Below are 12,983 nucleotides of genomic sequence, written 5' to 3'. Positions count from 1 at the left end.
TATAATTAAGTTTTAGAAACTGTGTATCTTTTTCTGGCATCGTTGCAGGAGATCAAAGAGAAACACAGGACATTTCAGTAAGAAACAGCTGAGCTGTCAAAACCGGCACTGTCCTGCAAAAAACTGGACAGTTGAGAGGTATATTGTGGATTGATATCTGCACTCCCACCAGTAACTCAATTTTCACAAGTATATAAAAACACTTTGATTTCTTTGTTCAGGCTCTGACTGAGCCTGTGTCAAATAAACATTGTCTTTCACCTAGAGTGGACTCTGGCAACTAAATTTCCCCGACACAGGTAGTATGTAACAAGATTGTTACTAACTGCCAGGGTCAGACTGGGCCAGCGAGACACCTCATGGGCCCCCATCGGCCCAGACCTGCTCCACCAGCTGCCCCATAAAGGAAAGTAGTTACGCCGTGGCGCTTCTTTCGCACATGCATGTCATGTCTTTCATGCAACGCATTTGTGCAGACGTGAGGTGTGGGCAGTGGTTTGGAGGGGGCCCGGAGGAGTGCCAGGAGGACCCTTTGTTTTGCAGCCCTGGTGGGCCCCCAAGGCTCCAGTCGGACCCTGCTAACTGCCACAAATCATACAGGGTTTATCCCTTGCATGTGATTCAGTTGTTTGAGCTTCTGAGCCATTTAAACATCAGCAAGACATAGATCAAAAAACCTAGCAGAAATGCTAGAAGCAATGGCAAAGGCAATCCTTCTTCTAAAAAGGCATCAGCAGCTTTATGATTGTGGTGTTAAAAGGTCAAATGCTTTTTTTTAAAAAAAAACAAAAAAAAATACTTTTGTATTTTCGTTGGCAATATATTTTCTGTAGAATTTCTGAAATAAGCTTTTTGGTTGTTATCTCTGCTTTAACAATTTCCGTTTTTCTCTATCTGGTATTGCAATTTGTTTCAGGCCCTCCTCTGAGGTTAATGGATGGCGAGACAAAGAAAGAAGGGCGTGTAGAGATTTATCTCAATGGCCAGTGGGGAACAATCTGTGATGATGGATGGACTGATAAGGATGCCTCTGTAGTATGTCGGCAGCTTGGCTACAAGTGAGTCCTTAGTAAAGTAGATTATTTCTAGCTCATATGTTACAGTTAGAAAACAAATTAACATCAACAAATGAATGCATTTTTTATATTATACACTCTTTGGGGGAAATGTAATTGCAAAGAGCAAAACTTTGCGAATAAAAATGTGCCTGTTGCAATGTAATATTCTTTGTTAGGCTTTTATTGCATTGCAAATCTTAATTGCACAATGCAACCTTTAACACCTGGAGTTTTGTTAAATATTTGTCACAAAAAACGAAATTTTATTATTCACACTGAGAAAGTTTGCAAAAGCAGTTTGGTCGCAAACTTTGCAAGGAAGTCATTGGGGTCTTAATCAGTCAAAAATGGCGCAAACATGGTCGCTAACAGGCGTCTTTGTGAGTATTTTTTTCGATAATGAATGATATTACATTCCCCCTTTGAGTCTGAAAAATGTGCAAACTAGTATATGCCTGGATCATTAGGTATCAATCCTAAAAGCTGAATGGGCAGGGATTATGTACAAACAGTTTGAACACAATTCAACTTTTATACCAAAAAAACAAAACAAGTTACAAGTAATAGATATTAATGCAAATGTATATTGGTGTTAATTACCTTTTAGTTTTACAGTTTTAGTTTTACAGTCGGCTGTTAATGACTAATTAGAGGACAATGAAACATAAAAACAGGGGGGGGGGTGCTGACAATTTCTTAGGCAACCCCGTGACTTAAATTGCTAAATTTTTACACCGGGCTTGCCTATTTATTAGAGAACAATCAAGACTGGTCCTAATTATGCCTTGTACGCACCTGTACAGTAGCTCTGCCTTTGTCCATATAAGGCTGATACATTGATATAAAAGAGTAGAGCCAGGCACTCAAAGGTTAAACTGCAATAATTTTAATCATGCAACATTTTTCAGGCAAAGCCCTTTTTCAAGTGTTTCCCACAAAGCATCAAAACATACAATTTAAAGAACAAACTAGACCGAGTGCAATGGTCCACTGCTGTGGGGAGTAACTTAATCAGCCTAACCAACAAGTGAAAGTATCATGAAAGTCAAACAAGGTTCATATTAATCACGTTAGTATAACTCAAAAAGTGGCAGCCCAGAAGCAAGAAGTAGTAAGTTCATAAGTTCCAGTCCACAGTGCATGTTCAAAGTCCTTATATACACATCTCCCAGGTACTGCCAATCAGGCCTACCTAGAGGGTCATTGCTGCAAAAAATTCCATCTTAAATCACATTGTTTACATCAACAATAATTTATCAAACTTATATCTTCCCAAAATTAGCTTTAATCTTAAATCTTACTGCACAGTAGAGTTTCAAATATCGTTAGAAAGGGCAGCATAATTTTTTCGTTCTGTTTACTTTATCTGTAAAAAAGAGGAACAGACATAAGATATCACAGAAATGATACAATGCTCCAGTATTCATTTAGACCAGTTGGTACCAAGCTGTTTAGCCTCTTTATCCACACTGCCTCCCACTGGAGGAGTAGTTTTTTTTTATATTGCCACCTCTCTGAGGTTTACACACCACTTCAAGAACTAACCATTTGAGTTGTGATTGGTTGTGGTTATTGGTCCAGAAGTGTCTTGACACTAAAGTGTCAGTGGGGGAATATCTGATTTATGTTCCTTAATTTGTTCTTTCACTGGCCATATTTTTTATGCAACATAAATTTTACCACAGGGGAATTTTAAAAGATATATTACCTCTGTGGTTTCACAGGTAGCATAACATTTTAGGTTGATTATATTTCCTTTCACGGCGTGACCCCTTTAAGTACAGAGGAACAGCACACACACACCCTAAACATGGAAATGTGGCAGTTGAACAAACAACTTTGCCTGGTTTTCTTTTTTGGTTCCACTACACATAGGGGCAAATTCACTAAGATGCGCCAGGCGCAACTTCGCCGCACTTCGCCAGGCGTAGTTTCGCCAGCGCTTCGCAAATTCACTAAAATCCGAAGTTGCGCACAGGGGTAGTGTAAGGTTGCGGAGTTGCGCTAGCGTTGTTTCGCTATATAAAGCGAAGTTGCGCTAGCGAAGGCTAATTTGCATACGGTGCGAAATTCAAATTTCAATGGAGGAACACGTATCTGCACTACAAATGCCTAGAAAACCTTCAAATCTGCAAATAAAAATTTTATTTTGTCCTACACATGTGCCCACTGTCTAGGTAAGTTGCCATGAGTCAGGAAAAGTAGGGGGGAGGAAGGGGAGCCCCAAAAATTTTTCGATCTTTTTCAGCCTATCAGCCATCATGTAGAAAACACGCCAGCGTTTTTTGGGACTTAGAAAAAAATTTTGACTTTTTTTGAAACAATCCCTATCTACTCTATTGCGCTTTGCCAGGTCTGAGGTGGCGAAGGAAGTCTAGCGTAAAAGGTAGCGTTCGCTACACTGCGCAAGTTAGTGAATTTGCGTAGTTTCGTCGCTAGCGAAGATTCGTCTGGCGTAAGGTTGCGAAGTAACACTAGCGAAACTACGCCAGCGTTCGTTAGTGAATTTGCGCAGTAGCGAAAATGCCAAACGCTAGCGAATTAACGCTAGCGTTCGGCGCTTCGCGCCTTAGTGAATTTGCCCCATAGTCTCTAAGGGTACACCCTTTTTGTAACAAAATAAGGGGGTTCTGAGCATCTTTTAGAAAGTGATTTATCTCCCTGTAGAATGGGCCAAAATCTCTTACCACTTTTTCAACCTGGTCACTCTTATGATGGTGCTGGCTTACGAAAGGCATTCGTTGTTTGTTGATACTTTTGAACCATTGAGTAAGGAGGTTCTTGAAGTATCACCTGTTGTGCTGGGATTTTTTTTCATAACCTTTTTCGCAGAACCTGTCAATTAGGATTTCTGCCGCTTCCCAATATTTGGTGTCATCAGCGGCTATTCTGCGTTCCTGTAAGAATTGCCCTTTGGGGATACCAGCGATACACTTTTGACTATGGAAGCTAGAATGATTAAGAAGGCTATTTCTGTCTGTGGCCTTCCTGTAGAGGTTGGTGACTATAGACCCATTGTCAATTGTCAGATTCACATCAAGAAAGTTTAGTGATCTTTCTGTGGTGAATTTGACAGTGGGATGTTTTAAATTTGCCTCCTTTACCATCTCTTGGAAAAGTGTTACATCCCCTTTCCAAATAACCAAAATGTCATCCACAAAATGGAGATAAAGTGAAATATGGTTTTTATAACGATGATTCAACTCCTGTTCCAACTTGTGGACTGAGTCAGGGCCAGATTTACATAGTAGACATCCCTAGGCCCGCTGCCGTTCATCGCACCTGTCCCTTCCCCTACCTTTGTGCAAATGCTTAATTTTTCAGCATAGGGTTCAGAGTACTGGGGATTGGTGCACAGGATATTTGAATAACTGCAAATCACAGTGCTTCCAAACCAATGTGGGTGTGGTTGGGTGGCATGCCACCCCCCTTTAAAATTCTGCCGCCCTAGGTCCGAGCCTTTGTGGCCTTTCCACAAATCCTGACCTGGAATGAGTTATTAGCTATCCTTTATTCTGTTTAGTACTACGCATGCAGGCCACACAAGCAATACCTGAGAGTGGAGCACTGCAAGAAACAATCCTGTTCTTTATTTTAAAGATGAGTGGAGTAAGGCCTTATATACATAAATTGATGCCAAGATGTGAAGTTACATAGTTACATAGTTACATAGTTAAATTGGGTTGAAAAAAGACAAAGTCCATCAAGTTCAACCCCTCCAAATGAAAACCCAGCATCCATACACACACCCCTCCCTACTTTTAATTAAAATTCTATATACCCATACCTATATTAACTATAGAGTTTAGTATCACAATAGCCTTTAATATTATGTCTGTCCAAAAAATCATCCAAGCCATTCTTAAAGGCATTAACTGAATCAGCCATCACAACATCACCCGGCAGTGCATTCCACAACCTCACTGTCCTGACTGTGAAGAACCCTCTACGTTGTTTCAAATGAAAGTTCTTTTCTTCTAGTCTAAAGGGGTGGCCTCTGGTACGGTGATCCACTTTATGGGTAAAAAGGTCCCCTGCCATTTGTCTATAATGTCCTCTAATGTACTTGTAAAGTGTAATCATGTCCCCTCGCAAGCGCCTTTTTTCCAGAGAAAACAACCCCAACCTTGACAGTCTACCCTCATAATTTAAGTCTTCCGTCCCTCTAACCAATTTAGTTGCACATCTCTGCACTCTCTCCGGCTCATTTATATCCCTCTTAAGGACTGGAGTCCAAAACTGAACTGCATACTCCAGATGAGGCCTTACCAGGGACCTATAAAGAGGCATAATTATGTTTTCATCCCTTGAGTTAATGCCCTTTTTTATGCAAGACAGAACTTTATTTGCTTTAGTAGCCACAGAATGACACTGCCCAGAATTAGACAACGTGTTATCTACAAAGACCCCTAGATCCTTTTCATTTAAGGAAACTCCCAACACATTGCCATTTAGTGTATAACTTGCATTTATATTATTTTTGCCAAAGTGCATAACCTTGCATTTATCAACATTTAACCTCATTTTCCAGTTTGCTGCCCAGTTTTCCAGTTTAGACAGATCACTTTGCAAAGTGGCAGCATCCTGCTTGGAACCTATAGTTCTGCACAATTTAGTATCATCTGCAAAAATAGAAACAGTACTTTCAATGCCCACCTCCAGGTCATTAATAAACAAGTTGAAAAGCAAGGGACCTAGTACAGAGCCCTGCGGTACTCCACTAACAACACTGGTCCAATTAGAAAATGTTCCATTTACCACCACTCTTTGTAGTCTATCTTTTAGCCAGTTCTCTATCCAGGTACAAATACTATGTTCCAGGCCAACATTCCTTAATTTAACCAGTAACCTTTTGTGTGGCACTGTATCAAATGCTTTAGCAAAGTCTAAGTAAATCACATCCACTGCCATCCCAGAATCTAGGTCTCTACTTACATTCTCGTAAAAAGAAATTAAGTTAGTCTGGCAAGATCTATTACGCATAAAACCATGCTGGCACAAACTCATAGTATTATGATTTGCTATGAAGTCCAGTATCTTATCCTTTATTAACCCTTCGAAAAGCTTTCCTAATACTGACGTCAGACTAACTGGCCTATAGTTTTGAGGCTGAGAACGGGATCCTTTTTTGAATAGAGGCACCACATTAGCAATTCGCCAGTCTCTCGGCACAGTGCCAGATCTCAATGAATCCTGAAAAATTAAGTAAAGAGGTTTGGCAATCACAGAGCTAAGCTCGCTAATTACCCTGGGATGAATACCATCTGGCCCTGGACCTTTGTTAATCTTAACATGTTCAAGTCTCTTTTGAATTTCTTCATGTGTGAACCATGCATCATTAGTTGTATTACTAGAATTGGGAGTGTTAAGAAGGAAACCTTCACTTACTGGTTCTTCATTTGTGTAGACAGATGAAAAATACGAGTTCAGAATCTGCGCTTTTATTTTGTTTTCATCAACCAGCTGACCCCCCTCTGATAGTAAGGGTCCCACCCCTTCCTGCTTCATTTTTTTACTATTGACATATTTAAAAAATAATTTTGGATTTTTTTTACTGCTTGCTGCAATATCCTTTTCTATAGCAATTTTAGCTTGCCTTATAGCTTCTTGGCATGATTTATTGGCCTCCTTGTACCTTATAAATGTTTCGGCTGTACCAGCTAACTTGAAAGCCTTAAAAGCACGTCTTTTCTTACCCACCTCAACACCAACGCTTCTATTGAACCAAAAAGGTTTTGCTTTGCAACGACGTTCCTTGCTTACAAGTGGAATATACTGACACGTATATTTATTAAGCAGCATTTTAAAGACTTCCCATTTTTGTTCTGTGTTTAACCCTGTGAAAAGCATTTCCCACTTAATATGTTGCAGAGATGCCCTTATACTGTCAAAGTTTGCACGTCTGAAATTTAGTGTTTTAGTTACTCCCTTATAGAATTGCTTCTGCAACAGAATCTCAAAGGAGACCATGTTATGATCACTATTCCCTAAATGCTCACCCACACAAATGTTAGAGATGAGTTCAGTATTGTTAGTTATTACAAGGTCCAAAAGAGAGTTATTCCTAGTAGGTTCTTGAACGAGCTGGAATAAAAAGTTGTCAGTGGCAAAAATGTTTTTTTTGCTCTTTAAACATTGCCTCCATCCATTTTGCGATTTGCACCCTGAGGGGTAACTAGAATGGAGTTGCTGCTCACACTGTATGCAGCATTGTCTGCAATCCACAGCAGTGCATACAGAAGGGAAGGGAGGTGACCAGCACATGGGCTTTCTCTGAAATAGCCTAGCTGGTGCTAGGCTATTTCAGCTGCCGAGACCTGTTGCCCCATTTTTGTAAATACGGAATGACTACATAACTACAGCATTAATGTCTAAGATTTGATATTTGAGTGTTAGCAATATTTAACACCTTGAGCAGGTGTTACATACAGGGCTTTCACAGGCACCCCATGTCACACCTACGGAATAATGTTCTAGCGAGGGGCTTGCAAGTGGACACCCATGTCCTGCTGAAATGTTGAAGAATACCGTGGGTAAAATAACCACGGGGATATTTTTTTGCACTGCATTTTGTTCAACAGAGTAATTTTTCTGATCAAATTGAATATGAAGCTATATTTTTGGCAAGTGGTTTTAGGGGATGTTGTGAGCTGTAGGTTATGTTAAGTACAGTATATGAGGTGGTTTGTAGCAAACACCAATGATAATTTTCTTTTTTACCTTTTACCAAGACAAAATCTCTATCCAAATGAATTCCATGCTATCCATTATTATTTCTTTAGCGCATGGCTTTAATTTAGTCTTAGTAACTATGGAACTATGGAAGCAATTGTAACTATGGTAGCTATGGAAATAATAGTTACTATGGTAACTATGGAAACAATAGTGACTATGGTAGCAATGGTAACACTGCTAACAATATGACATGTGAATGCATCCATGGGAACAATAGCTACTATAGTGTTTCCATAGATGCCTTCACATTAAATATTGTTAGCATTATTATCATTGCTACCATAGCTACTATAGTTTCCAAAGTTACCATAGTAACTATGGTAGCAATCGCACAAACACAAAGTAATGCTACACACACACACTCTCACTGCTCTTTGCAGCGTCGGGTGCCGTCTGTCTGCCCAGGTCTGATTCACATACAAGAAAATACTTCAGCAGCACTCCGATTATGGTGAAAAAATTGTTGCTATATTCGTGCCTCAAGCTAAGCAATCGCAACTATGGGATAAATCCATAACCCGGAAAACCACAGGTCCCGAACATTCTGATAACAGGTCCAATACCTGTAACTATAGCAACAATGGTAACTGTGGAAACAATAGTAACTATGGCAACTATAGAAACAATTGTAACTAAGGTAGCAATGGTAACTGTAAAAACAATAGTAACTATGCTAGCAATGGTAACATTGCTAACAATATCTAAGGGGTTGAATTTAGAGTTCATGGGAGTTTGTAAAAACTACCATAAACTCCCATGAACTCGAAATTCAAATAAAAAACGACAAATCTAAGTTTTTCAAAAAATTCTAATTTTTCAAAATCAGATGAATGGGATCGACTCGCAAACTCAAATCGAATTCAAATCAATTTCTATTGTGGAGTTTTTTCTGCAAAACAAACTAGATTTTCAGGAAGGCTGCAAACAACTCCAAATTCCCAGGACATCCCCCATAGGCTAAAACTGCAATCCGGCAGGTTTAAGGTGACAAATTGTGAAATTTGCATTCTTTAAGGCCCAGTACATGATAAATTAAGAAAATCGAATTTTAATTATTTTTAAAAACTCAAATCAAAGTTTAACTATTCTCTAGTCAAAGCAATGGTAACTATGGAAACAACTGTTACTATGGTAACTTTGTAAACAAAGTAATATTGCTAACAATATTTAATGTGAAGACTACTATGGAAACAATAGCTACTATAGAAACCATTGCAACTATGGAAACAATAACTATAGTAGCACTGGAAACAATTGTAACTATGTTAGCAATGGTAACTATGGAACCAATTGTAACTATGGGAGCAATGGTAACTATGGAAACAATTGTAACTATGGTAGCAATTGTAACTATTTAAACAATTGTTACTATGATAGTAATGGTAACTCTGGAATCAATAGTAACTATGGTAGCAATGGTCCCTATGGAAACAATAGTAACTATGGCAACTATGGAAACAATTGGAATTATGGTAGTAATGATAACAATAGTAACTATGGCAACTTTGGAAACAATAGTAACTATGATTGCAATGATAACTATGGAAACAATAGTAACTATGGTACCAATTGTAACTATGTTAACAATTGTAACCATACATAACCATACAATAGTAACTGTGGTAGCAATGGTAACTAGGAAAACAATAGTAACTATGGAAACAATTGTAACTATGGTAGAAATGGTAACTATGGAAACTATAGTAACTATGGTAGCAATGGTAACTATGGAAACAATAGTAACTATGGAAACAATTGTAATTATGGTAGTGATGATAACAATAGTAACTATGGCAACTATGGAAACAATAGTACATATGGTAGCAATTGTTACTGTGGTAACTTTGGAAACTATAGTAACAATAGTAGCAATGGTAATATTGCTAACAATATTTAATGTAAAGGCAATCTATGGAAACAATAGCTACTATAGAAACCATTGTTACTATGGAAACAATATAAACTATGGTAGCAATGAAAACAATTGTAACTATGGTAGTAATGGTAACTATGGAAACAATAGTACCTATGGTAGCAATGGTAACTATGGAAACAATAGTAACTATAGCAGCAATGGTAACTTTCGAAACATTAGTAACTATAGAAACTATGGAAAAATTGTAACTCTGGTAGCAATGATAACTATTGAATTGATAGTAACTATGATAACAATCGTAACTGTGGAGATGATAGTAACTATGGCAATAACGGCAACTATGGAAACAATAGTAACTATGATAGCAATGGTAACATTGCTAAAAATATTTAATATGAAGTCTTAGCTACTATAGAAACCATTGTAACTATGGAAACAATAATAACTATGGCAGCAATGGTAACTATGGAAACAATAATAACTATGATAGCAATGGGAACTATGGGAATAATAGTAACCAGGGCCGCCATTAGAAATCACGGGGCCCCGTACAACAAAATTTTTGGGGCCCCCTGGGCCCCGCCCACACTGACAACCAAGCTCCGCCCCATATCCCGCCCACATCGCAGTTAAAAGACCACACAGACATCAGCGCTAAAAAAGTAACCCCCCCCCCACACAAGTTGTAAAAAGCTATTGATGGTCAGGGCCCCCTTATAAAAAAAATTGGGGCCCCAAAAAAAAAAAAAATTAAAATTTTTTTTTTTTTTAAAAACATTGGTGGCAGGGGCCCCCTGTTAAAAAAAACTTGGGGCCCCAACAAAAAAAAATGTAAAAAAAACTAAAAAATAAACAAACATTGGTGGCAGGGGCCCCCTTCTAAGTTAAAAACAAATTGGGGCCCCAAAAAAAAATTTGAAAAAAAATTAATTTTTTTTGAAAAAAAAAAAAAAAACATTGGCGGCAGGGGCCCCCTTATAAGTTAAAAACAAATTGGGGCCCCAAAAAAAAATTTGAAAAAAAATTAATTTTTTTTTGAAAAAAAAAAAAAAACATTGGCGGCAGGGTCCCCCTTATAAGTTAAAAACAAATTGGGGCCCCAAAAAAAAAATTTGGAGAAAAAAAAATTTTTTTGAAAAAAAAAAAAATGGTGGCAGGGGCCCCCTTACAAGTTAAAAACAAATTGGGGCCCCAAAAAAAATTTAAAAAAAAAATAATTTTTTTTTGAAAAAAAAAAAAAACTGGTGGCAGGGGCCCCCTTACAAGTTAAAAAAATTTGGGGCCACCAAAAAGAAAATTAATTTTTTTTTAAAAAAAAAAACCCAAAAAAAAACAATGGTGGCAAGGGGCCCCTTACGAGTTAAAAAAAAAATTGGGGCCCCAAAAACAAAAGTTTTAAAAAAAAGATTGGTGGCAGGGGCCTATAGAATATTAAAATAATACATTGGTGGCCAGGGGATTAAAAAAAAAAAAAACACAAACTGGTGTTCAGTAGAATTGAACTCATGGCTTCAGTACTTCAACTTCGCCTCCTTTCGTGACTTCGGGTCTTTTCACCGCTTCAGGACTTCGGCTTCGGCTGTTTTCGTGACTTCGGGTCTTTGCGCTGCTTCAGGACTTCGGCTTCGGCTGTTTTCGTGACTTCGGGTCTTTTCGGCGCTTCGTGACTTCGGGACTTCGGCTTTTTCCGTGACTTCGGGTCTTTTCGTCGCATCGGCTTCGGCTTTTCGGCACTTCCGCATTCGGCACTGAAGAGGCAAGACGTACGGCTCGGGCGCTCGTAAGGGGGGCCCGGATCTTCAAAAAAATGCAGCGCTGCCGGGCCCCCCTTCATGCCCGGGCCCGGTACGCTTGTCCCCCCTGTCCCCCCCTGATGGCGGCCCTGATAGTAACTGTGGTAGTAACTGTGGTAGCTGGCTCTTCTGTGCTGCACCATCTGCTGGTGTAACTGTTGTTTGGTTTCTCCCACATACAAATCAGAACAATCCTCACTGCACTGCGTACACAATGTTACTCTTCTTGAGTTTTGGGGTTGGGTCTTTTGGGTGAACTAGTTGCTGCCTCAGTGTGTTGCTGGGTTTAAAGCAGATAGGTATGTGGTGTTTCCATCTAAGTTTTTCCGACACCCCAGCTACATATGGGAGGACCAAGTTCTTTCTCCTGTCCTGTTTTCCACCTTCACCGGTAGTCTTGATGTTATTGCTTCTCTTTCTACCGGTTTTCACAAAGGCCCAATCTGGATACCCACATGTCTTCAGGGCCCCTCTGAAATGTTCCATCACTTTCAACTTAGCCTCTGTGCTGGTGGGGAACTTGTCTGCTCTGTGATGTAGAGTTCTGATGACCCCAGTTTGTGATCTAGTGGATGGTGGGAGTCAAACAGCAGGTACTGGTCTGTATGGGTAGGTTTCCTGTAGACCTCTATTTCCAGCTTTTTACCCTTTCTGACTATTACCAAACAGTCGAAAAAAGCCAGTGTGTTATCTTGCACATCTTCTCATGTGTCTGCAACACTCACATGCTCAGTGGGCTCTGAGCAGCTGTTGAGAAGCTAAACTTAGGGGTCGTCACAAATCATCCATCAGAAAATGAGGTTGGTCTGTAATATAAGCTGAAGCTACAAGGCTGATTATTAAATTGTGAGGCTAGTGTCACTGGTTTCTGAGCTGTCATGTAGTAATTATCTATATTAATTACTAATCGGCCTTATATTGTAACATTTATATTCGATGATTACTATATCTTGCGTATCAGTCCCTAAGCTCAGTAAGTGACAGCAGCACAGAGCATGTGCAGTGAATAAACAGAAAACAAGATGGAAAGCTACTGTGGCATCTTTGGAGAAACAGATCTCTACTGCTAAAGAGCTGTGGTTGCCTTGGGCTGGTACAGAAGCCCAAAACATAATGCACAACATTTCTAGCCTACTTCTTTAGTTAGGCTTTAGTTCTCCTTTAACAAATGTAGATGTTCTATTGCTCTGTCTGAGCACCTGTTTTACATTAAGTCTATGTCCTGTCTTTAATGATTTAACAGAAGTGATATTGATATCCTGCTATGAATGTGCAAGTGTCATTCTCTTATATGAAACACTCAGAACTGAGCCAAATGAATGACCCAAAGTAATACATAAATTATAAATAATATGGCAAAAGTAAAGATTGAAATAATAAAATAGCTGCCTTAAAAGCCTTTTGACAACAGTAAACAGTATAGGGTGAATAGGTGAGGGAAGTCCTCTTCCTACTTATGAAATGCTTGTATTCAATAGGTTGAATTGAGAACTTAAGCCATTTTAATAAAAACATGAATGA

The 12,983-nt window shown here is 39.0% G+C and overlaps 1 protein-coding gene across 1 annotated transcript in view; it reads left to right on the top strand.

The window, feature by feature from the left end:
- Window positions 1–12,983, top strand: part of prss12.L (serine protease 12 L homeolog) — a 92,907-nt gene that overhangs the window by 44,026 nt on the left and 35,898 nt on the right. The window contains exon 8 of the mRNA XM_018251626.2: window positions 917–1,058. Within this exon, the coding sequence (XP_018107115.1) occupies window positions 917–1,058 (142 nt within the window). The remainder of the gene's footprint in view (window positions 1–916; window positions 1,059–12,983) is intronic.

Source organism: Xenopus laevis, chromosome 1L (assembly GCF_017654675.1).
Source record: "Xenopus laevis strain J_2021 chromosome 1L, Xenopus_laevis_v10.1, whole genome shotgun sequence".
Lineage (NCBI taxonomy): Eukaryota > Metazoa > Chordata > Amphibia > Anura > Pipidae > Xenopus > Xenopus laevis.
Note: the sequence above shows the minus strand (reverse complement) of the source record. Positions and strands in the feature narration are given on the sequence as shown.